General features: G+C 31.8%; 1 protein-coding gene across 1 annotated transcript; it reads left to right on the top strand.

The window, feature by feature from the left end:
• The first annotated feature begins 314 nt into the window (after positions 1 to 314).
• On the top strand, positions 315 to 27,361 carry LOC105342083 (axoneme-associated protein mst101(2)). Its single transcript, XM_066088261.1, has 34 exons — positions 315 to 474; positions 6,075 to 6,626; positions 6,858 to 6,925; positions 8,397 to 8,762; positions 9,176 to 9,418; positions 9,657 to 9,818; positions 10,196 to 10,369; positions 10,596 to 10,775; positions 10,949 to 11,113; positions 11,288 to 11,461; positions 11,618 to 11,770; positions 11,910 to 11,975; positions 12,129 to 12,239; positions 12,462 to 12,524; positions 13,252 to 13,422; positions 13,572 to 13,724; positions 15,567 to 15,632; positions 15,735 to 15,845; positions 16,378 to 16,440; positions 16,530 to 16,637; positions 17,262 to 17,321; positions 17,419 to 17,538; positions 18,774 to 18,836; positions 18,923 to 19,042; positions 20,237 to 20,296; positions 20,400 to 20,519; positions 21,742 to 21,804; positions 21,891 to 22,010; positions 25,688 to 25,747; positions 25,851 to 25,970; positions 26,347 to 26,406; positions 26,841 to 26,924; positions 27,058 to 27,105; positions 27,230 to 27,361. Exons 1-34 carry the CDS (start codon positions 414 to 416, stop codon positions 27,359 to 27,361), a joined length of 4,440 nt encoding a protein of 1,479 aa, XP_065944333.1. The 5' UTR covers positions 315 to 413.
• Positions 27,362 to 27,549: the final 188 nt, after the last annotated feature.

Here is a 27,549-nt window from a genome sequence, read left to right as displayed (position 1 = left end):
AGTTTGGACCTAAATCATTACTCGGAACACTGTTCAACACTGGTTGAGTCATGCAGACTCAATCCCCTCCTCTAGCCTATCCCCCCCCCCCCTTTTACAAAAAAATAATCCTGAAATACGATAATCAGCTCCTTATGAATATTCACATGATATCACTGGCAGATTGAAACTCACAGAATATTTGTAAATTGATTTTATAAAACATTTAACAACATAAGTTTACGTGTGTCGTATGTTTCACTAAAAAGTACCTTCTTCAGCATATTTGCAGAGTTGTCGTTCGTTTTTCTCTGCAGTGCACTAAATGATGACGTCATAGATCATGCATGAAACGTCATTTTATTGACAAAAATTAATGGCAGACTGTTAGTGTCACAGAATGTAGCAAAAGAACAACAAGAAAGAAATTAACAATGTTAAAACTGACATTGTTATGTACATTGTTTTTAGTGTGCTCACAGAATGAAACTACAGGTAAGAAGTTTTGTTTGTACTTGAATCGCCAAAATACTACACTGTCTATCATAACGAAATTTAGGTTTTAGTTTTGCAGCATTTTGATAGATTCGGCGCATTAATATCGTCGGACAGATTTTTTTTATCACTGCATTTATAAGTCAAAAAATCTTTTGACTAAAGTTTTGATATTTTTTTTTAAATATTTATGAATCGTATGTTAATGTATCACATAGTCAACGAGACAACAAGGACACGTATTTATTCGTGAAGGCGTGTGAATCCCCCCCCAACCAAACCCAACCCAACCCATGACACGTCTTGCATACGCATACTGCCAATACTGAATCGATAATAAGTTATACTTAGGAAACTAGGAATCATTCTTATAGTTTGAGTATTATGAGGTGATAATTTTGGTCGGGGCGTGGTCAAATCCAAGAAGGGCTTTATGATAGATTTAACCACGCTCCGATCGAAATTATCAGCTCATAATATTCAAAGAATGATAATAAAAGGTTTGACATCAGTCAGCGCCTATGTAAGTCCTCTCCCCAAGGAACAAATGATATTCAATTATATTTATTGTTAAATATTATTATTATTATATTATATGATATTCAATTGCACTTACGTGCCAAAAGTTTCAACTTTTCTTTTTTCCTATATATTTTATTAAAAGCAAGACTAAACTGATTAAAACATTTCAAACACAACACGGAAATATTTTTAAGTGCTCTACTACAAGTATGTATCATTTAAATATTATTTAAAAGGGTTTTTGTTGTTATTTTTTTCGTCAGATTTTGAAGAAATTTTTATTGTATAAAGAAGATTCAATTTGCACTTTTTGACAAACGTTGAAATAGTTTTTTGACAACTCATTTGTAATATTTGATATTTCAAACACAACACGAAAATATTTTTTAAGTGCTCTGCTACTAGAATGTATCTTTTGAAATATTCGAGCCAAAAAATCTTACTTTGGATAGTGAATACTAGTATAAAAAATATATTTGAAAAAAAATCATATATGCCTAAATGCGAGAGAAATATTCTTAATTTATCAATCTAAGTCTTTTCAAGATCGGTCAAGGGGTTTAATTTTAACGATTCTCTAAAAATGTTTGTTTTCAATGAAATATTTAGTGAAAAGGGAAAAACTGACTTACTTTTAGCACCTGAGTGTATATTTAAGTTATATAAGTACATTATATAAAAATAATTACATAATATGATATGAAACAGTGTAATACAATATTTATTATACTTATTTGAATTAAAGTTATCAAACCAGTTAAATTTTGCATTTAAAGCAGTTTTTTTAAAGTAAAGGAAGCGTATAACTGGAGCTGGATCCAGTAGATTTGAACCTTTTCAGTTTAGATTTAGTTTTCAGTTTAGAGCTGTATAAATTACATGTGTAATCGATTGTATATAGTAAGTAAAAGAGAGAAAATACTGTGGATGTAAATATACAAGTACTATCAGCACCTATATGTGTCGTTCGTTGATGTCAGTTCGTATTATATATATATATATTTATTACCTAATCAACGGGATTTTGTTGTTTTATTACAAATTAACTATTTTCGTATATTTTGCATGTGTATTCAGATTTGAAAGTGACCTATTGAACTGCCGGTCAATAGACTGCGATCTAATAGACCGCCGGTAAATAAACTGCGATCTATTGGACCGGCAACGTATTTTAGAAAAAGTGAAATTGCTACAAGATTCAAAAATAACTTTATTTATATGTTGATTTTACTATTGTTCTTAAAATTTATCCTCATGGTATGAAAACCTTCTGTAATTTATAACTGTAAACACAAAATACTAAACACGGAATTAGGTAATAAACAATTATTTAATGCCTGATCAGTCAATAGACCCGAATTGTTTTCCCTTGGTGCAGGGAACAGCTCAGTATGATCTATTGCCCTCGGCCGTTGGCCTCGGGCAATAGATCATACTGAGCTGTTCCCTGCACCAAGGGAAAATATTCGGGTCTATCGACTGCTCAAGCATTGAATAATTGTATAATATACTGTTTTGTACACGTACATTGAGAGTTCAAAGTACACGGACTTGCAAGGGCTGACCTTTAAGGGTTGTGGTCACAATTTTGGTTTTCTGTTTTTAATGTTTTTAATGTTTACAATGTTTCAGCATTTCTAATTGTCAACCACAATTTGAGTGTCATTCGTCGTGTTTTAAGCGAGACACAGAGCTCACAATTCTCTGTCATGTAAACAAAGCTTTTGTTTACGTTTTGAAAGTTCAAGTAAAAATTTCAGTTGTAGACCTAAAGTGAATGCGATGAACTGTTAATCCAGTATGCTTAAAACGAATTAAGAGAGAGAGAAATCAGCTTGATAAAGGACTTTTTTCCCGGTTTATTGAACCAATGGAAACATAAACAGGACAAGAGCCTTGTTTCCAAAAAAAAAAGAATTGTGAGCTCTGTTGCTTGCTTTTAAATGTACGACTTATCCTAAAATTTTGGTTGATCATTAGAAATTCATTTTTAAAGCATTAAAAATAAAAGAAAAAATAGTGGACCAAAATCGTGAGCATGCCCAATGCCCCTTTTAACATCGAAATAATTGATAAAGTTATGATAATCTTCTCTTTCCGTGAAGAAAAAATAAAAGTAAAAATTGTTAAATTTTATCAAGGTACATATCAATAATATTACGCAAATTGTTTTAAAGTAAATTGTACATTGAGTTATATCTAAATGAGAGCAAATATGTCATCCTGGTAATTACTGTAAATTCCTATTTTTTTTTTATAATATATTACGCAAGACTTAGTACTTCATTCCGCGATCCCGCTGTTATGTATATACAAGGTGTGCAATTATTGAGGCGGTTAATTGACTTGACTTTGAGATAACGAATGTCTTTTAGTGACTGGGACCGCAAATTTACTTCGAGATAAGCAGGATATTCGAGATTTTCGTGTTCGACGTATCGAGGTTTTTTATAATCACGTATACTGTAAAAATGGCCAGGACCACAGACATACCTCGAGATATCCGTGGTATTCGAGATACCGAAGTTTAACTGTACATCAAATCGCGAGAATATTAAACCACGAACGCGGAACTTTTCTTCTTATTTCTTATAATTCTCAACTCTCAGAAAAAATGGCGAGATTTTAAAATCCGCGAATGGTGTTTCTTGCAATTAAACGCAGATATATTAATTCCTCGCGTTTAATCAACAGTATTCCACAAGATAGCATACCCGGCCGGTAAGGTACACTGTCTTTATATTTTACCTCACTCTTTGTAGTAAACATGTCGGAATGACGTTAAATAATAACATAGAAAACCATGTATTATATTACGAACTTTTCTTTTTTCGCAAATAAACGATTAAAAACAGAATTTTTAATCTTCAAAGGTTATTTTTGTGATCGGCTTCGGCCGATCACTGTTGTGTCCATATGAGGCATCCGGCAAATGCTTCCACGTGCGCACACATTCCGCTTGCATAAGTAGTTCTTATAAAAACTTGAAGTTTGGTTGAGTATTTATATAACACTTTATTCAATTTTATTTCAATTCATTTACCTTAAGAGATGCAAACATACATATAATACAGTTCGACCTGTTAATTCAAGAATGCACATTTTGTCTCACGCGTAAGAATTTCAATCGGAAGATTCATTCAGTAATGCAGTTGACCTCGATGAACTGACCTCAATCATAAGGCGATGCTCCATGAACTGACCTCGATCTATTGATGTTGCATAATAGTAGCTAGGAAGACGGCTTGATTTATAACCTGGCGTCATGACGTCAGGCATATCTAAGGTTTAAAAGTTGCAATCTCCGAAACAGTGCAGACAATGGAACAAGCAATATCATGATATTTCACAAAAAGGATTTACCGATGCTTGTTTAAGATGTCAGCATTTACGTTCATAATTGATGAAAATGTTATATGGCATGTAATAACAACAGCGAGCAAGAGTTTTCAAGTAAAAGGGACGGTCACCATGCAGAGCACGTGTGTAATCCTGATTTAAAAATAGATCAGCATTCCACCATATTTGAACGGTGAAAAAGGGGGAGGGGGTCATCGCAACAAGTTGTAACATATTGTCTAATACGGTACAATGTAAGTAATAATTGGTGTTGGATTATCATTATTACAAGAGAGTCATCAGTTTGAATTAAAACATACATATTTATACAGCTGGAATGTTTAATGGACACTGGCGTCGGAAGCAAATTGAAAGTGGGGGTGGGGGGGGGGGGGGTAGACTAATCCTCAGTAATATTGAGAAAAAAGTAATTCCCAAAATCATGGAAATCCTAATCAGGGGGGGGGGGGGGGGGCTAGTATGCTTCTGAATTCAACTTCTCAATCTTTCAAGGTAAATTTATTAACAATAATCTTTCCTGCGAGAAAAAGTGTGGGGGGGGGGGGGCTGAACACTCTATCATGCTATGTTTCTAATGGTTAGGTATAACTTTCCAAAAAAAGTGGGGGGGGGGGGGGGGAATTAAAGTTACAGTTAGGGTTTTTTCATGAATTTGAGAATTCACCCTTTTTTATTGCTTGTCAAGATGATTTTGATGAAGCTGCCCACACACATTCAAAACCCTCTCATTTCATAAGGTTGGAAGTTTTAAAAAATGCCTTTCAGTTGATTTTGCAATTAATATATATAACAAATACAATTTGAAAAAAAACGACTATTTACTCTCCAGCTTACATGCACTTATATGATATGTGTGCATTCCTAAAAAATTGAATTAATAAAATAAATGAATTTCAAGTGATATATATGTACATGTTCTAGATCGAAGAAAAGACTAACATTTCGTCTTAAATTTGCACGTTCCATTTATAAATTTATGATCAGCAGCGAAAATTAAAATTCATTTCTGATAAGATAGCCTAATTGATACATGCATCCTTCCATTGAATAATTTTGTTTAGTCAGGCAAGCTTTTTGGAAAGCTTTTACTTGTAAACAAGGTTACGTTACAATGCGACCTCAATAGCAAGTTATGATGGCATTCAAAGTTTTTCAGTCGCATTAAATTATTTTAATACAACTCTTTCTTTGTATACGTGTTAATGCTCTTTGAAGAGCCCTACTCAGTATTCTGAAGAAGAAGAAGATACATTAACATTTAATAATTACGTTAAAAATATAAAACTAGACAAGGAGTTTTGTTTACGAACGGCTTTCCCCAAATTTATTTCAAAATTAAATTTGTTGACGGTTTATAATGATGAAATTATGGTGTACAGATTCAAAATATTCTATATTTTGTAAAAATACAGTACTTTTTAAATTATTTTACGTCAAACTGATCATGTTGATTGCTTCTAGCTATAAATGTATCATTCTTGCCGATCACTCCTTTAAAAGGAATACTTGTCCGCGAGTAATTTCTGACTTTGTTCATTTCCCTTTAATATCTATGAAAATCCGTGAACAGAAGTTGCCAGCGAATATGGCGGGTAATTATTGCACGCCTTTACATGTAATACCAGGTTTACGGCAATTTCTTTTGTTTCGAACTTGAGAAAAAAAAGTTTGATTGTTACTTATCTGTGTCCTTCAATCAAACTTATCCTTTATTTCAGACATCTCAAATTCACGCCTCAGACGACAGGTTCCGCAGACGACACCGACTAACAACAACTCTACCGCCGCACCAGGCACTGTGATCAGGCACAGCAATGTACTGACACACGAAGCATGCGAAAAACTCTGCAGAGAAGAAAAGAGGATAAAATGTCTGTTTATCAAATACATTAGCGAAAAGAAAATGTGCTATCTCACTGACAAAGATATTACGAACATGGCCGCCACAGAAGGTACGGCCAAACCGCCTGATTCAGATGAAAAGCAAGCACTTAAACTTCAGGAGATTTCAAGACTGTTGGCCATGATTGGGAAATCAACCACAAACGAAAAGCCAAGTGCTAAAAAGCAGAGGGTAATGCAAATATCCACGAAAAAAGGGAAAAGTGTCATCAAACAAGCTGCAAAAGTGATACCAAAGTCAAAAGAACCATCAGAGATTACGATAAAATTAAAGCATAAGAAGAAGAAAAATCCTGTGCCAAAACCAAACCCATTGGAGAAAACAGTACTAGAATTGAGAGCAGACCTTGAAGACGCAAAGAAAAAGGGTATTTTCTAAAATTAGTAATAAAAATTTGAGAATATAGAACATCTAATTTAATACACTTTTTAATGTCCATGGACTTAAATTATGATGCCTATAAATAAGAGAAAGCATTTGGCAATTGGCAATTATTTTGATTTTTTTTTGTTCGTCGAAGAATATAGGTACATTTGTAAGGGTGCAGATTTTTTTATTTGATGATTATTTCTATTTAGACATGTTTTATTTTTTTCAGGACAATTTAATTCAAATAAAATGAAAGAAAAATTGAAAGATCTAGAAGATTTTCTAAACAAAGTTCGAGTAAGTACTATTTCTTTTCTTTTCAGTTTATTATCGTTCTATTTTCAATATATATTTTTTTCTTTCTTGATAAATCTTTCAGCTGGACGGGACGACGATAGTATTCTCACATCCACAAAACTCATATTTCTGTTTTGTTGCTACATTCTTTTTTATTTTTAAAATATCATGCCACAAATAAATCCAATCTTTAGCTCACCGAGACGAAGTCGGGGGAAGCTTATGCAAAATCCCGGCGTCGGCGTCCGTACCTGGTTAAATGTTTTGGTGCAGGTCCTGTATCTAAGTTACTACTTTTCCTATCTTCACTAAATTGCATGGGTGATGCATGTTGACCTAGTTATGAACTTGATAGACTTGGTAGCTGAATTTTGGCCATGAATTTCGAATGATAGGGAGGTTAAGCTTTTTGGATTAGGTTAAAGTTTTTGGAGCAGGTGGCGTTTGAGAACCATTTTAAGTTACGATTGGTCCTAACGTCACCAAACTTACATGGGTGGTGCGTCTTATGATACTTATCTACTTGACGGGCTGAAATGCTGAACCTGAGCCATAGGTTTTGGATGCTGGATGAGGTTAAGGTTTTGGGGTAGGTTAAACATTTTTGGAGAAGGTGCCTTCTGATGATTATATCTTAGTTATGACTGGTTCTAACTCAACTAAACTTGCATGGATGGTGTGTCTTACAATACTTATGAATTGGCAGGCTTGAATGCTGAATCTGAGCCCTGGGTTACCGGTGCTGAACGAGGTTTACGGTTTTTTTAGTCGGGCAAAGGTTTTGGAGCAGGTGCCCTATGATAGACAAATCTTGATTATTTTGCTTCAATCAAGCTTCAAATTTGAATAGATGAAGCATCTTGTGATTCTGATGCCCTTCACAGGCGTGGATGCTGAATCTGAGCCATAGGTTACAGATGCTTGAGGAGTTTTAGTTTTTTGGAACAGGTCACATGTTTATATAGACAATAGTACTATTTCAAACTTGAATGGTTGATTTAACTATAAAAATGAATCGCATTAGTAGCTTCAAATACAGAAAGTGAATTTGATTATCTAGATGCTTGGACAGATTTAAGATTTTGGAACAACTTAAATTGTTTCAGGCTCTTGGAGTTGGTTATAAAATGAAGTAAATTCTGCTCATACTCAATACCACTTGGGAAGTGTAAATAGAGATAGCCCAAGATACAGAGTTTGATCATATCAGATTTATCTTGATGCTGGAGCAGTTTTAAGTTTTTAAAGTAGATGGAATGGTATTAAAAAAACCTGTTATTAAAAAAAACTGTCCTTACTTACTTTAATGAATTATGTAACTTTAAAACTTCAAACAACACTATTGTATCCAATGTCCAAGATCATTAAGTAAGATTTTCATGTAATATGATAAAGGTGTTCTCATTAAGGTGATGCCTTTTCTGGGTGAGCTTTGTTATCTGATATATTTATGTTTTCTTCTAACTTTCAGGAGCTTAAACAGAAGATTAATGTCCTTGCCAGCATCATAGCTGGAAATTTTACAAGGCTACGGGAGGTTCAAATCCGCTCTTTACTGCACTTTAACAAACGTCTGCACAACATATACAGAGATTTGATGAGGACCAGGCAAGATATGGACAAAATGACAGCCATGATGAAAGGCTTGAAAGGCAACGACACAGCCAACAAGGAATATGTACGGGATAGCATTGCCGACTTGAAAAGTGCCAAGGCCAGATTTGGCGCCCATATTAGATCACTTCAACAGCGGATAGCTAAACTGCACCTCGATATGTCCTCGTTTCACCAACTAATACGTGTCATTATGTCCAACTTGAAATCCTTGAAAAGACAGGTATTGACAATTTTTCAGGCAATCAATCTCGGTTTTCTGTTGTATTTTTTTTTCGAAAGAATTGAAACATTTATTAGAAAGTTTAACATTTGTGATATCAATTTGGATTACCAATTACGATATGTAAATTTATCAACACGTATCCAGAAGTTGTAAACATGATATTTAAAATAAAGTAATATCAGTATGATTTACAATCATATATCAGAATGTAGAAAAAATAACGATTATCCTAATAATAATCATGATAATAATAATAACGAAAAGACAATCAATTTAATGAGTTTTTTATTATCCTCAAAAACTTTAAAAAGTTATGTTATTAAGACTAAACATTAGAACATGCGTCCTTTCAAAGGTTTTAAGACCAATCAATCTTGGTAAAAATCTTGTATGTTTCTTGTTTTTTACAGCAAGTAAGTAGGTTGGAAATGCAACGCTTTCAAGAGTTATCCCTCAGATCTCTGGCAAATATGCACCACCACGACAAAAGGGTTTGGAGAAGGATCAAGAGACTGGAACAGAACATTCGACTTGTGGCTCACGCGGTTGTACTGTCCCAAATCGAAGAATCTAAAAGTAGAGTCTTGATTAAGAAGATCAACCAGGAATTGCAGGCTCTTAAAGGCGCAGTTAAGAACAGCTACATATGGCATGTATGTAAAATGAAAAAAAAGATGTTTTCTGGTTTCAATTTAAAAATAACAACTCACCAGTGCAAGGTGTTTTTTTCTGTCGACTCAAAAATGTTTTCATCGATATGACTGGAACCAGTGAAATGTATTCTTCGTTTGTTTTGGAAAAACAGGAAAAATATCATTTATTATGCATTTAGACTCAAAATTTTGATACTATAGATGTGTTAAATCAATTACAAATTTGGTTTTTTTAAAGAATGTACAACTACTAGGGGGTTTTCATGGAAGTGGATACAATTTGACCACTAATAAGGATCACATGCACAAAACGCTTATAACATACATCAGAGAACTGAATGAAGCAAACATCGATAGGTATCGAAAGATGAGCCAGAGAATGAACAGGTTCCTTCTAAAGGTAAAAGCGACTTGCTATACATTTTCAAGACTTATTAAAAATAGAATAAAAATCGCAATTTGAGCATGATTAACATTATATAAATAGTGCCTGTTTGGGAGGGTAACTGTTATCCTCCCAAACAGGCACTATTCATTTTATTAAGCTGAATGTCTTAATTTTAGAAAAATTATTATTGCTGTTATATAGAAATGACGTGAATTCTACGGCGAACCGTACGCGCATAATTTACGCGCATGTAACAATTCGTTGTGTTACCCGTTGCCAAGTGTGTTGCTAACGCTGAGGGTAATAGAACGGATTATCAACTGAGTATAAACCAATGAGATTTCAGTATTTAACATGAATGTATAATAATAGTGTTTGTTTCTCTATAGACACTACAAGGCGTTTCAAAAATAGAGAAGAGGAGAAAATGGCTTGCACGCAACAGGATAGAGACGATGAAACAAGTCCTGAAGAGTTCCCTCATGTCGCTGTCCGTGTGGACTCGTCATGTGAAGGAGGTGGTCAGAAGCTTGAACGAAAGAATAGACAGCTTGACACAGAAAGTGAGTTAGAGACCATCCATGCAATGCCTCCTCTCTGTCTTAAGTATATTGACTCTGATGACAAGCCTACTTAAATTTCCTTCTGAAAAGTTCTTTAACTCTCATTGGAATATTTTGCAGTTATTTCTAATGCAACAGTTAATTTCAATATAATTCTGTCAAACGTACGTTTAGTTCTAACCACTGTATAATGAAATGATAATAGTGAATTTTTGCCTTTTTTTAGACCCAAAAACTGTCAGAGGGAAGCAAATTAGCGAAACTGGATAGCCATCATTTGAAGGAAAAGATACACGAGGTGAACAAGAAAGAGGAGAAATTAGCTGGATCGCTGAAAAATTTAGAGGAAACAAACATCAAGAGTGCTGTTCAATTACAAAAAGATTTACACAATCAACTGAAAAAGGTGTTAAAATGTTTCTATTTTCCGGAATTCATTTTCTTTGCATTGAAATTTCCATATTTTTGCCAAGTATAAAATCTGTGCAGTTTTTACTGCTGACATTGTAATGAAAATTGCCAATGCTTCCTTTAGAATTTGATCACACTTTCATTTTCAATTCTTTATCCAAACAAAAGACCATAGGCAGACAAAGTAACAAATTACAGAGGAAGACGGAAAAGAAGATACAAAATGCCATTACTTCAGCCCAAGAGGTTGACAAAAAATTGGAAAAAATGAAGCAAACTGAGGCAAAGAAATTAAAAGAAACTAGAACGAAGATAGAAAACAAAGTGAAAGCGGTAAGGAACGAAATTCGAAATTAGAATTTTTTTTGTACAATCTTTCTTAATTACATATATAAAGTATTACATGTAAATTCATTATTTGAGACTTTAACTAAAATACTAGAGGTAGATTTACATGTACATGTAGAATGCAAAGTTGAAATTCACAAAGAGCTTCTAACATTATAGGCAGTGAAAAAAGTATCACAAAATGTAGCCAGGGACCAATTATTGGCCGCTAAAAATGCAAAAGAAATGCAACTCCAGAAAAAGAAAATCAGGGAAGCACTGAAAAAACTCACATCTCTAGGAAATGTACAGTTTTCGAAACTGAAAGAAAACGTTGAGGCTATAATGAATGAGGTAGGCATATATCTATTCAAAAAAAGCTAACAAAATTACCAGTCATTTTGAATAAGTTTGATAATTTTTTATTTTAATTTGTCGCCACTTTTTGCTAAAATGTTATATATACATATATAAATAGAAAAAAATGATATTGTCATTTTTTTAAAACAGAAAACTGGCAATGTAGACAAAGATTTGACGAGAAAACTCACCAAGATTAAAGATGCGGTGAGGAAAACGTTACATTCCGTGTCTTCAACAAAAAAGAAAGACCATAAACAGTTAAGGAAACTAAGAACGCAGTTCAGCGAATTTCTGAATGGAGTAAGAATTTTGAAAATTTTACGATTAATTGAACAGACATTGTTGTTTCTCTAATTCTCTATACATGAACATCTCAGATTTTCAAAAACTGGATTAAGTTCTAATTTACTGTTTTGAAACGTATTTAAATTTGAATTAGGTAAAAGATATAGAAGAGCAAAGAAAAGTGGAAGACAAGAAAAACGCAAAAGAAGCAAAAAGAAAGGTATAATTTAATCACCTTGAAAAAGGATAATCTTATTATTACATTAATAAGTTTCTCTGTTCTAAAACCATATATATCGTGTTTATGTGTTATGTATTGCGTGCGTGAAGCCTAATGTCTACTTATAAAAAATTTGCACTTTTTTTTCAAAAGAAAAAGCAGGAAGTAAGAAGAGTATTGGCAGCAACAACAAGAAAGGTTGAAAAAATGCAACAACGTATGAACAAAGAGAATCAACGGAAAATCGGCAGATTGGAGAAAAAGGTACAATCATTTTTTAAATTTAATGAAAGCTCATAACTACCTAATTATGAATGTTTAAATATTTAAGCTCTGCATTAGTATTTATGTTAAACAATGTCCACAGCTTTTCATTTTTTTAATGAAATTGTTTCCTTGATTCATGTATTAAAGTAAACATTCACCAGCAATTTTTAAGTTTAATTTAATGGTATCGATTCGAAGATATATTGGTAAAACTTTCAGCTAGAAAAAGCAGAAGATAAGATAAAGAAGGGCGTTTCTGCTACAAAAAGTAAAGAAAAAATGGTTAGTATTTTCACTGTTTTGTTATTTGTTATGGATACATTTAATAGTTTAAAAACTTTTATTTTTTCTTTCTTTCATGTCTCTCAGTTTCTGAGTTTAGCTCAGTGTTAGCCAAGTTTCAAAAAAGCTGTTTTTCATCGACCTTCAAAAAGTGATACATACATATATGGATGAAGAAACTTTACTTTTATCATAATTTCTTTTTGCGTCAAACTTCCCTTTAACTTTCACTTTTCCCGTATCCTTGGTTTAAATATTTATTCGTTTGCGCTAAGCTTAGTTTATAATTCAGTATGTACTGTACATTTCCATACTTCAAAGACAACGGTCATCATTTTATCAAATTTTAATCAAATATACATATGGTTGAAAGCATTTAAGCAACTGACCTTGACATTCTCGGTGACCTTAACTTTTCTATTCAATTTTCCCCTTAAATTCATTAACTGATACAAACTATGGAAGACGTATTTGCTCTATTGCAATATTTTATTATTGACTCAAACATGTGCAAAGACACATGCTGTTTTTATTTTGTAATATATTTGTACCATAAGGAGGAACGTGTGTGCCTAATGGGGTTGTTCTTAGTATTTTTTTGTGTCTACTCATTGTTTCAGTTTAAAAGACTGAATTAAACCAACTCTATGATGTTACAAATATGTGATACATGTAATAACGATTGGATACCAAGTAAATTAAAAATAAAAGGTAATGTATATTTTAGGCTTTAAAGAAATTATCAAAAAATGATGCAAAGAACCAGATATTGGCAGTCCAAAATGAAGAACTGCAACGCCAGAAGAAGAAAATCAGAGAAGCACTGAAAAAACTCACAGCTCTAGGAAATGTACAGTTTTCAAAGTTGAAAGAAAATGTAGAAGCTATTATGAATGAAGTATGTGCTAGATTTTTCTTGCTTTTGAAAATTTCATTTTAGTTGAAATTTAGAAAAAAAGGATTCATCTTGAAATAATAGACGATGATTTCGATGACTACAATAACCTTATTATAGTAGAAAATAAAATAATTCTTTTTTACAAATAGAAATCTGGCGACGTAGAACAAGTTTTGACTGGAAAATTCTCAAAAATTAAAGATGCAGTGAGGAAGACTTTAGATTCCGTGTCTTCAACCAAGAAGAAAGACCATAAACAGATAAAGAAACTTAGGATGCAGTTCGGTGAATTTCTGAATGGGGTAGGGCAGCTTTATCGGTTAAAGATTTATTGCAGACATTGTGCAATATCAGTGTGTATATATATATATATATATATATATATATATATATATATATATATATATATATATATATATATATACATATATATTTATGTGACGTATAATTCATTTTAAGGTCACCTGAGTAAACTATTGCTATCCGTTTTCGTCCGTCATGCGTTAACAAATTTACATTTTTAACTTCTTCTTAAAAACTACAAGGCTGATTGTTACCATTTTTGGTGTGAGGCATTTCTATGGTAAGAGGACCAGGGGTGGGTCAGGGTCAGGGGTTCTGGCTCTAGAGTGGGGCCAAGATGGCCATATAGTAAAAATGTATTAAATCTTAGATAGTCTTCTACTCTACTACCATATACATGTATATTTGTTAAAAACTAAATGCATGATTATGGTGTCCATGAAGCCCTCTACCAAAACTGTGAAATTCATGGCCCCTGGGTCAGGGGTTCTGGCTTTAGGGTGGGGCCTATATGGCCATTTAGTAAAAATGTATTAAATCTTAGAAAATCTTCCTCTATACTCCCATACATATTTGTTAAAACTAAATGCCTGGTTATGATGTCCATGAGGCCCTCTACCAAAATTGTGAAATTCTTGACCCCTGTGTCAGGGGATCAGGCTCTAGGGTGGGTCAATGTGGCCATATAGTAAAAATGTATTAAATCTTAGAAAATCTTCTTCTCTACTCCCATATATATTTGTAAAAACTAAATGCCTGGTTATGATGTCCATGGGACCCTGTACCAAAATTGTGAAATTCTTGACCCCTGGGTCAGGGGTTCAGGCTCTAGGGTGGGGCCTATTTGACCATATAGTAAAAATGAAAAAAAATCATACAAAATCTTCCTCACTACTCACATATATATATTTGTTAAAAACTAAATGCATGATTATGATGTCCATGAGGCCCTCAACCAAAATTGTGAAATTCATGACCCCTGGACCAGGGGTTCAGGCTCTAGGGTGGGGCCAAAATGGCCTTATAGTAAAATGTATTTAATCTTAGAAAACTTCTTCTCTACTCCCATATATATTTGTTAAAAACTAAATGCAAGATTATACTGTCCATGAGGCCCTCTACCAAAATTGTGAAATTCATGACCCCTTCGTTAGTGGTTCAGGCTCTAGGGTGGGGCCAATATGGCCATATAGTAAAAATGTTTTATATCTGAAAAAATCTTCTTCTCTACTCCCACACATGTGGGAAAAAACACTGAATACATGGTTATGATGTCCACTAACTCCTCTACATAAATTGTGAAACTCATGGCCCCTGGGTCAGGGGTTCAGGACATGGGGGAGGCCAATGTGGCAATATGGTGTAAATGCATATATAATGTTTAAAAATTATCCTCTCTCTTCTCACACATCTGTATAAAAACTGACTTATAATTTTGTTTATTAGGAAGTCTTCTACTGAAATTTTAATTTTCATGTCCCCTGGCTCTAGGGCACGGCCAAAATGGATGTATAGATGTTAATGCATATAATGTTAAAAACTATCTTCATTACTCCCACACACTTGAAAGGAAAACTGAATTCATGATTTTGTAGACCAGATCTTTAAGTTTTCGCCAAAATTATAGGTTTCACAGTTCTTTTTGAAAGATTTCAAGCAGGGAGGTGGTAATCAGTACAAATTTATAATTTTTCTACTCCAGAATGAAACCTAATTAATTAAATGCATATATGAGACTCCTCGACAAGTTTGTGTATGGGTTATATGCTACTCGGGGGACCGTTAAGGCAAATTGGCCTCTTGTTGGAATTAGTGTTTGGAATCATTTTTATTTCGATCAGGTAAAAGATATAGAAGAACAGAAAAGGAAGGCCGAGGTCAAAATCGCCCAGAAAGCTGAACGAAATGTAATGTGTTACCGTGCAATGAAATTGAAGTTATCCCTCTCAAGAAATAAATAAGAGATATTTTGATTAATTATACTAAATAATAACTTTTTTTATGAAAAGAGAAACAAGAAAGTGAGCAAAGTATTGGCAGCAGCTACAAAAAGGGTTGAAAAATTACAACAACGTATGAATGAAAAGAATCAACGAAGAATGGATAAACTGAAGAAAGAGGTACCTCATTGAATAGAATAATTTCTGTTCAGAATTACAATGTTTATTGGGACTTTTTTCATTGTTTTTCGAGGGATAGGTAGTTGGTATTAATTGCTTGATTGCTTGTTTCAATTGGAATGAACCTTATTATACTGGTTTATTTTTCATTTCAGAAAAAAATTGAAAATGGTTCATTTAGTTACAAAATATGCTTAAGTATTGCAAAGAACACAAAGTAGAAAAAAACATTTGTTGTTTTAATTGTAATAATTAGTAAAAGGTGTTTTTTTTTAAATTAGATAGTGTACTTATCACCAATCAGTTCTGTTTACTACATAGCACTGCATGTTCATTGTCAATATCTTAATGTTTTAATGTTTTATGTAATATTTGATCCAGAATCTAAACATGATATCTACAATGTTTATCAAACGTATAACTTGATACATAAAGCTTATCATTATGTTCATTTTATTTATTTAAAGTGAATGTATATAATAGTTAATGGTACTAATTCCAAATATATTCTATAAAGCTGTATCATTTTCAGCTTGGAACAGCAGAAAGGGAAATAAAAAAAGAGATTTCTGCTCAAAAAAGAAAAGAGAAAAAGGTATGTGTTTTGTGTACAAAATTAAGTTGCTTAATTTTCCTTATAAACATTAAAAACACACCAAAATCCGCATCTTTTTTAAATACTAGAAAATCAAAGAAAATCGGTTGATTCAGAGAAAAATGGACGAACTTAAACAGAGAATCATTGAAAGAAACAGAGCGACGAAACAAAAAGAAAAGGAGGCAAATAAAAAGGTAACGAGAAAATGAAAAAAATGTTAACTAGAACATTTATTCGTCTGTGGAAGGTTACTTCAGTTAAGGTCAGACGACACGTTCCTCAATTTTATATAACTTTTTCCAGGAATTTGTTAATGGTTTACTACTATTTTGACAAGCTTTCTTTCAAAAAATTAGGGTACCTTACCAGGCATTTCTGCAAAATACTAGAGTATGCAATTTCCTATATAATCTTCTTGAAAATACACTTGAATTGCTGATATAAAAATAAATACATACACAGCACAGCAAAATTCACTTTGGTGGAACTCTGTCTTGGCCGGGGCAGGGATTTGAACTCACGACCTCTAGAACCATTACGCTTCTGGCAGTGAGCGGCCACGGTTCTAACCACTTGGCCATCTAGACACATTAACACATCCCATTAAATTTTAATCATTTTTAAAATAATTATAAAATTAATATTTTTTATTGGAACTCTTTATTACGAGGAGATACAGAAAAGATTCTCGAGGAATCGAGGAGTCTGACCTTAAATGTATCTACATTCAACATTGTTTCTATAAACTGGAAATATCCCTTAAAAACTCAGTAAATATACCGACTCGTCAATATGTTTATTTATTTTACATTTTGCAGGTACAACGGATTGCAAATCAACTTTCAAAGGTAGAGGCACAGAAGGCGCGCACAAAATTGGTAAAATATTAAAATTCTTAATATTTTTCAAATCAAACAATTCAAAGTTTATCATCAAACTTTACTTAATGTATAGAATTTCTTTCATTTGTGTTAGGAAAATCAAAGAAAAGAACAAGAAAAGGCGAAACTGAAGGAAAGAATCAATAAAATCAAAAAGAAAACAAAGAATATGGCCATCATAGCACGCAAAAGAAAAGAAGATCTAAAGAAAAAGGTAAAGATAGAGATGAAGTCAGTGTAATTGACATTGAAAACCATATGGATGCAGAGCTTTGAGAAGAACAATATTACATCATTTTGAGCCAAATCGGCAGTAAAAACTGGTTTGATAACGCAAAACATTTTCAATTGTTTAATTACAAACAAGGAATTTACACATATCATTTTTATTTGTCCAATTTTCATTTGCTCATTAAAAGTAATTAAACAAAATGAATATTTTGTTTTGTTTGACTTAATAAGCACACAATATCAAGAATGTTGAACAATTTACCAAATCTAAAAATGTTTGGCATTTTGATATAGATGTATGTATATTCTTTTATTTCGTAGCGCCCCCCCCCCCCCCCCCCATATTATAACAAACACTCGAGTAATCCCGTGTTCTTAATTCTTCTTATTTGAACGATAATGGTTGTTGTGCTCATTTGAAACATTTTACTTTTGTCGGTTTAAAAAAGATGCTGCGTTCAATAATACATAATACCAAATTTTATTTTAATGTTATATATAATATAATGTAACTTATACTGATAGTGATCAACTCTAAGGTAACTAAGTGACGTACACGTACCTTAACCCAACGTTTAAATTATGATTTGTACATTAAAAAACCATTCGCATTTACATAAAACTTATATTAAACAGTTTTTAGATGCTGTTTGTGCTTCATTGCACACGTTTAAAATTCATTCCCAGCAATAATTTGCATATTTTTGGTCCACACTTACGTCGATCATTTATCTACGGGTGCATTTTCTCGCGAAGACATGAAATTAGATGTAAATACTGATGAGTATGCATGTATGAATAAAAATCATTACAGTACAAGTGTTTTGGTCAGTAATGTGTGAAAGTAATTGAAATTGTTTGGTTTAATTAGAGTTGAGAAAGAGGGACTTATGACACACACACATATATATTTTTTTCTTCTTCTAATCCATTATCAAAAGCTACCGTATGAAATATAGCGAAGTAATAAACAAATATTGATTTGCATGAATAAAATTGTCTTATCTGATATTATCCTAGAATAGTAATATTTACTGAACTCAGCGAAAATTTAGTGTGGGAATAATAAAGCGATCAGTATATTAATGACATAAAAATTGTATCTTTATTTTCGTTAAATAACATGTATCAATACGTATTTTACATATACTATTTTTTTTTTATAAATTTCTGCACATCGTGCTTTAATTGGTGCAACTGTTTTTTAAACCATTTCAGCTTGAAAAAACGAAAATTGAGATGAAAGCAAAGATTGTAGAAAAAAGCAGAAAAGATAAAATGGTATGTGTTTTGTATGGAATTTGAATACTGGATTTTTAAAAATTTTAATATGTATTTAATCTAACTGAATGCTTTTAACAAATTAGAAAATGAAACAAATTCAAGAAAAACAAAGAAGAGAAAAGGAAAAATTGAAAGCTTTTAAACAGAAAATACAGAAGAAAAAAGAATTGGCACAACACCAAGAAAGAGAAGCAATTAAAAAGGTGACTTGATAAAAAGAACCATTTTAGGATAAAAATGTGAACATTTATTGAACTGGTTTGTTTCTGTTAGTAACAGACCAAGTTGTTGCCAACAGATAAAATAGCAATAAATGTGAGGTTCTTTATTTACATGTTGTTTTGTTTGCAAATCATGCACACATGAACAGAACAATGCGTTTTTAATTACTTAGAACTGCGCAGCCACAGACTTTAAATTCAAGATAGAAAAATCTGAGAAAAAAAATATGTAAGGAGGTTAATGTTGTCCACTCATCAACCATTGATGAGGAAAAGGTCTGAGCTTGCTTATGTAGGTTGCTACTTTGTCTCAAAGTAGGGTACCCTTTTCTTAAAATTGGTTTTAGAAACTATTAATTCTCACGAGATATTTTTGTCTGTGTCTATGGAGGTACATTGAAGTTACATTTATATTGAAAAATATGTTTTTTCTTATTTCAGACAATCACTTTTTTTGAACTCCTGTCCTACTTGTAAAACGAACTTACTGAAATTTATATTATAGAACTAAAAAAAATACAAAACAAACTTCGGTGATGTATGTCACATTCAACACAGATTGTTTCGAATTAACATTTATTATTTAAAAAAAAATATAACGTCAATGTGTCTCCAAAGCCACGGGAGTTTTAAGTATAGACTGGAAGTTCTTGTTCTAAAAAAAGATCCCATGCTGACTGATAAAAATATGGTACCAGTTTTTGCGACAAAGTTACAACATCAATATGCAAAATTTAAACTTTTTCTCAACAATTTGTTTTAGGGAGGACACTAATGAACACCTTCCTTTTTTCTGATATTTAAATCTTTAAAATAAGTCTGCAGCTATCCAGTAAGACCGCTCTTCTGAGTTATTAAAAACGCATCGTTCTATTCTTGTATGCATAATTTGCAATAAAAAAACAACCTGTAGAACATCATAATTATTGGATATTTTTAATCTTTTGACAACAGTTTTGGTCAGCTTCGGGCAGAAACAAGCCAGTTCAATAAATGTTTACATACTTATCCTCAAATGTATAAGATGGCCGCACACCCCCTTAAATGATGTCTTATTTTATACTTTGATGATTTTTATTTAGGAATATTTTGTGATCGATCAAAGTCTTATCAATTTTAATGTCTTTTGTTGACTCAATAATAAATTTGTTAAAAACATGGGTTTGCATTTTATAGATCCAACAACTTCAAAACCGACTCTCGAGGTTGTCTACACAGAAGGCTAGTTCCAGATCGGTATGATATAGTTAGAATCTGCTTTTCATTAACTTTATGCATATGTCAGTATTTGGCTAAGTATGGTTACTTGGAAACATCAGTTTTTCATTGTTACTTGTAGGAATACCAGATAAATGAAGAACAAAAAGCAAAATTAATAGCACAAATTACCAGGATGAAAAAGAAGACTAAGAAATTTAAAGATTCAGCAAACAAAAGAAACAAGAAACTACAGAAAAAGGTAACATTGCATAAGATGACTTGCACATTTTTAATGATAAGTTTGCATATAACTTGAACTTTTATGATAAATAAGATTTGAAAAAATCATAATTTTTTTTCAGAGGAAAGATTTCTCTCCTAAGGAATATATAGCAAATCAATTTTTGTACAGGACGACAATGATTCATTTCTGCCCCAATCAAGGCTTCTTAACAGCCTTTTACACAAAAATATGCCTAACAAAAATTTAAAAACTATGATATTTTTTGTCATGTTAGTAGAAAATAACATTTTCGTAAAAAAAAAATCAACATGAAAATTGCACCTCATATTGCTATTTGAACGATAATGGTTGTTGTGCCCATTTGAAAATTTTTTACTTTTGTCGGTTTTAAAAAGGATGCTGTGTTCAAAAATACATAATACACGTACCAGTAATTATTTTAATGTTGTTCAAACTTATACTGACAATGATCAACTCTAAGGTAACTATTTGATCTACACCTGAACCAAACGTGTAAATTGTTATTTGAACATGAAAAAAAAATCCATTTGCATTTATATATAACTTATATTAAACAGTTTTTAGATGCTGCTTGTGCTTCATTGCACATGTTTAAACTTCATTCCCAGCAATAATTTTTATTTTTTTGCTTCAAACTTACGTTGATAATTCATCTTCGGGTGCATTTTATCGCGAGGACATGAAATTAAATATAAATACGTATGAGGATGCATGTACCAATAAAAACTACAAATTCATTACAGTACAAGTGTTTGGTCAGTAACGTGTGAAAGTAATTGACATTGTTTGGTTTAATTAAAGTTGAGAAAGAGCGACTTATTATATATATATATATATATATATATATATATATATATATATATATATATATATATATATATATATATATATGTGTGAATGTATATATATACACACACACAGTTTTTTTCCCCAATTTACTATCAAAAGCTACAGTATCAATTATAGCGAAGTAATAAACGAATATTGATTTGCATGAATAAAATTGTCTTATCTGATATTATCCTAGAATAGTAATACTTACTAAACTCGGCAAGTGTGAGAATAATTAAACGATCAGTATATTAATGACATAAAAATTGAATCTTTATTTTCGTTAAATGACATGTATTGATACGTATTTTACGTACACTATTTTCTGTTTTAAAGTTCTGCAGATCGCGCTTTAATTAGTGCAACTGTTTATAAACCATTTCAGCTTGAAAATACTAAAATCGAGATGAAAGCAAAGATTGCAGAAAAAAGCAGAAAAGATAAAATGGTATGTGTTTTGTATGGAATTTGAATACTGGATTTTTTAAATTTTTGATACATATTTGATCTAACTGAATGCTTTTAACAAATTAGAAAATGAAACAAATTCAAGAAAAACAAAGGAGAGAGAAGAAAAAATTGAAAGCTTTTAGACAGAAAATACAGAAGAAAAACGAATTGGCACAACGCCAAGAAAAAGAAGCAATTAAAAAGGTGACTTGATTAAAAGAAATTAGCAACAGCTGAAATGTGCAAAAACTATTTCATCACGAACTTTTTATCTGAAATAGCTTATAAACGTATCATTTTATAATGTTCGTAGTTGATTTATACGCAATATTTATTTATTTAAGTACCTAAATGTACCTGTGCACTGAATAATACCAATGTGTTAGGGATGTGCTGTCATCTTGTGCATTTTAGGATAAGGATGTAAACATTTATCGAACTGGCTTCTTTCTGTTCGAAACAGACCAAGTTGTTGCCAACAGATAAAAAAGCAATAAATGTGAGGTTCTATATGTAAATGTTGTTTTGTTTGCAAATTATGCACACATGAACAGAACGATGCATTTTTAGCTCACCGAGACGAAGTCAGGGGGAGCTTATGCTATACCCTCGGCGTCGGCGTCGGTGTCGGCGTCGGCGTCCGGACCTGGTTAAAGTTTTTGTTGCAGGTCCTGTATCTAAGCTATAACTTGTCCTATCTTCACCAAACTTGCATGGATGATGCATCTGGACCTACTTATGGACTTGAAAGACTTGGATGCTGAATCTGAGTCCTAAATTTCAGATGCTGGAGGAGGTTAAGGTTAAAGTTTTTGTTGCAGGTGCCCTTTGATAGCAATATCTAAGTTACTGCAGGTCCGTACTTCACGAAACTTGCATGGATGGTGTGTCTTATGATACTGATGCACCAGATAGGCTTGAGTGCTGAATCTGAGCTATAGGTTTCGGATGCTGGAGGAGGTTAAGGTTTTTGGGGTAGGTTAAAGTTTTTGTTGCAGGTGCCCTCTGATGATTATATCTTAGTTACTACTTGTCCTAACTTCACCAGACTTCCATGGATGGTGCGTCTTATGATACTGATGCACCAGACAGGCTTGAATGCTGAATCTGAGCCATAGGTTTCGGATGCTGGAGGAGGTTAAGGTTTTTAGAGCTGGTTAAAGTTTTTGAAACAGGTGCCCTCTGATGATTTTATCTTAGTTATTACTTGTCCTAACTACACCAGACTTCCATGGATGGTGTGTCTTATGATACTGATGCACCTGACGGGCTTGAATGCTGAGTCTGAGCCATTTCAGATGCTGGATATGGTTAAGTTTTTTGGAACAGGTCACATGTTTAATAGATAATAGTACTATTTCAAACTTGAATAGTTAATTAAACTGTAATATGTATGAATCACAGAGGAAGCTTCAGATGCAGAGCTTGATCTCCATTATCAAGGATGCTAAAAAATATATCTTAGTTATTACAGGTCCTCACTTCACCAAACTTGAATGGATGGTGTGTCTTATGATACAGATGCACCTGACAGGCATGGATGTTGAATCTGAGCCATAGGTTGCGGATGCTGGAGCAGGTTAAGGTTTTAATTGCTAGTGCCCTCTGATGATGATATCTTAGTTATTACTGGTCTGAACTTCACCAAACTTGCATGGAGATGCGTCTTATGTATACTGATGCACCTGACAGGCTTGAATGCTGAATCTGAGCCATAGGTTTCGGATGCTGGATGAGGTTTAGTTTTTTTGGAACAGGTCACATGTTTTATAGATGATAGCTTGCATAGTTGATTTAACTATATTATAAATGAAACGCAGAGGTTGCTTCAGATGCAGAGCCTCATCTCTATTATCAAGGATGCTAAAGAAATCTCCTACCTCACTCGAACCTGCTCGATAGATAGATGTGTTTGTTGATAAATGATATAACATGATTCCTATGATATAGTATTGTATGGTATGAATCAATATTGTTTAATATGAAACAATATAATATCATATGTAATATTATAAAAAGTTATATAATACAATATGATATTGTATCAATTTTTTTGATATTTTATGTTATGATATTGTAACATGATATCGTTATGTATAGTATTGTATATTATGATACAATATTGTATAATATTATATTATATTATTAATTTATTATTTTATCACATGATAATATTACATAAGATATTGCAAAATATTATATTGTATCCTATGATACAATATTGTATATTCTATAATATTGTATCATACGATATTGTATAATATGATATAAGTTTCAGTTATATAGAATTATATCACATGAAATTGTATAATATGATACTTTAATATTATATAATGTTGTATCAAATTATATTGTATCATATGACACAATATCATATTATGTTTCAAAAATGATAGAGTATCATACAATATCATACTATATTATACAATATAATATCAAATGTTTCAATGTTATGATGTATTATGTAATCTGATATTGTAATATAATACTATATTGGTTTATATATTATGATATTGTATTATGTGATCAAATACAATAACGTATAACACAATACAATGTCATATCATACGTTGCAATATCATATCTCATCATTGTTTATTATGGTATTTTATTGTATTTTATGATATATGTTGTAAATATGATAGGATGCAATATTGAATTTTATATTATTGTATTGATTAACATATGAACATATGATTATCATACAATTTTTTAACAGATGATATACGATATTGTGTCAAAACAGAATCCATGAATATCCAAGATTATAAAGTATGATTTTCATTTAATATGATAAAGGTGGTCTCATAAGGGTGATGTCTCATCTCTGTGAGCTTTGTAATCTGTGATTACCTATGTTTAATTACTTAAAACCGCACAGGTACAGACTTAAAATTCAAGTTTGTAAAATCTGAAAAAATATGAAAGGAGGTCGATGTTTTCCACTCCTCAACCATTTGTTGAGGAAAAGGTGTAAGCTTGCTCATGTAGGTTGCTACTTTGTCTCAAAGTAGGGTACCCTATTCTTAAAATGGGTCTCAGAACCTATTAATTCTTTCAAGATATTTTTGTCTGTGTCTATTGGAGTTACATTTTCATTGAAAAATACATGTTTATTTCTTATTTCAGATAATCACTTTTTGGGAATCCTGCCGCACTTGTAAAAATAACTTACTAAAATTTAAATTCATACATGTAGAACTGAAAAAAAAACCCAAAACAAACTTCGGTGATGTATGTCACATTCAACACAGATTGTTTTGAATTAACATCTATTATTTTTTTAAAGAAAAAATAACGTCAATGTGTCTTCATAGACACAGGAGTTCTAAGTATAGACTGGATTTTCTTGTTCTAAAAAGATCCCATGCTGACTGATAAAATTATGGTACCCTTTTTTGCGACAAAGTTACAACATCAATGTGCAAAATTTAAACTTTTTCTCAACAATTTGTTTTAGGGAGGACACCAATGAACCCATTCTTATTTTTATCTGATATTTAAATCTTTAAAATAAGTCTGCAGCTATGCAATAAGACCGCTCTTCTGAGTTATTAAAAACGCATCGTTCTATTCTTGTATGCATAATTTGCAATAAAAAAAAAAACAACCTGTGGAACATCATAATTATTTGGTTTTTTTAATCTTCTGACAACAGTTTTGGTCAGCTTCGGGCAGAAACAAGCCAGTTCAATAAATGTTTACATTCTTATCCTCAAATGTATAAGATGGCCGCACACCCCCCTTAAATGATGTCTTATTTTATACTTTGATGATTTTTATTTGGGAATATTTCGTGATCGATCAAAGTCTTATCAATTTTAATGTCTTTTGTTGACTCAATAATAAATTTGTTAAAAACATGGGTTTGCATTTTATAGATCCAACAACTTCAAAACCGACTCTCGAGGTTGTCAGCACAGAAGACTAGTTCCAGATCGGTATGATATAGTTAGAATCTGCTTTTCATTAACTTTATGCATATGTCAGTATTTGGCTAAGTATGGTTTATTGGAAACATCAGTTTTTCATTGTTACTTGTAGGCATACCAGAAAAATGAAGAACAAAAAGCAAAATTAATAGCACAAATTACCAGGATGAAAAAGAAGACTAAGAAATTTAAAGATTCAGCAAACAAAAGAAACAAGAAACTACAGAAAAAGGTAACATTGCATAAGATGACTTGCACATTTTTAAAAGTTAACACCGTTCTTTAAAGTTACCATAATTTCATTTCACCAAAACTGAAATTCTGGTGGACTTTTCTGATTATCTACGGTGTATCCATCCATTTGTCCGTCTTTCTGTATCAATGTAACTCATGTATGATTTATGAATTCTATAGAACCAGTTAATTTCAATTAAGATTAGCAATGATCATTGTTATGAAACACAAGTACATAGATTCTAGATAGTTGTAATATATATTTTTAGGATTAATGTTTGGTGGGATGATGATTGATGTCCACTATATAACCATTCTTGTAACATGCACATTTCTTAAATTTGTTATCAAATTAATGTTGATTTTCATTTTAGATAAAGAAAGTAGATAAAAATATGAAGAAAATTACAAAAATTAAAAACGAACTCATAAAAGTAAGTAGCTTAGTTTATCTATTGATGCGATAGTAAGAATGTTATATTTCTTGCCTTCAAAATTGGAGCAATAAAAAAGGTGTTATATTCTTAAAAATACAAGAAAATGATTTTTGTTTCATCTTTTGTATTGGTTTCTTTTTTCCTTTCTTCTTTTTTGCTTGTAAAATTTACTTATTATTAAATTTACTTATTAATGAGATTAACTAAGGATATACTGAGTATTTCTGGTAATTACAAAATTGTGTAATATTAATTTGTTTTTAGATAGATATGCCGAGTACTTCTGGTGAACTTCTGGTGAACTATTTTTTTAAATGCCAAACTCCCATTGATTTGCTGTTGATTAAACAAAAGGAACTACCATAATGCCTTGAATAGTCATCTTAAATTTGATTTTTCAAATTGCTTTTTTTTTTACAATAATATTTAAGAAAGAAGAAAAAATGAAACAAGCTGAAAATAGAACAAAAGAAAAAATAAGACGGATAATGGCGCGTTTAAAGGGCAGTAAACAGGTTGGGTATACTCACACCATTGATGTATGTACTGTTTTCATGAGAGAGAGCCGAAAATATGATTCTTATCGTTGAAAAAAATACATCTACATATAGCCATGTAGTAATTAAACCTTTGTTATCTATTGTAAAGAAAGAAGCCAAAAGACAGAGAGAAAAATTTAAAACTCGCCGTAAAATGGTAGGTAACCAACAACAACAAAATCTAAAAACCTAAAATTATACATGAATGCTAACGATGAATGTTTAATGCTTAATGTTTCATTAAAGAATGTGATTAATGCATTTAGAACTTTATCATACAGAAAGTGGTGCCAAAAACTGAAAAGCATGGGAAAATTCCAGAAAATGCTGCCAAAATTCCCTTTCCAAAGGTACCTTTAAATAATCATTTATATGAATATAATCTTGGTAGAACATTCAAATACTATGCATAAATTGTCAAAATCTACACAATTATAATTGACAATGTTTAATCTGCTTTATGTAATTCAAATAATCAATGTTCAATAAATAGTTTATTATTGTGACTCAAAACACACAAATATCATTTAGTGGTCCCAATGCTGATTCGAAAATAAGCAATATTTTATTCATTTAAATTTTAAACAAATATACAGTTTTA

The sequence above is a fragment of the Magallana gigas genome, chromosome 6 (assembly GCF_963853765.1).
Source record: "Magallana gigas chromosome 6, xbMagGiga1.1, whole genome shotgun sequence".
In the NCBI taxonomy this organism is placed as follows: domain Eukaryota; kingdom Metazoa; phylum Mollusca; class Bivalvia; order Ostreida; family Ostreidae; genus Magallana; species Magallana gigas.
The sequence above is the reverse complement of the archived record's forward strand: the minus strand, read 5'-3'. Positions and strand labels throughout refer to the sequence as shown.

Bases quoted from the DNA above. Each gene is read 5' to 3' on its own strand.
- LOC105342083 (XM_066088261.1), top strand. From the start codon at position 414: ATGTTAAAACTGACATTGTTATGTACATTGTTTTTAGTGTGCTCACAG. The intron at 11,976-12,128 runs GTATAATTTAAT...TTTTTTCAAAAG, and splicing joins CAAAAGAAGCAAAAAGAAAG to AAAAAGCAGGAAGTAAGAAG. The intron at 26,407-26,840 runs GTAAGTAGCTTA...ATAATATTTAAG, and splicing joins TTAAAAACGAACTCATAAAA to AAAGAAGAAAAAATGAAACA.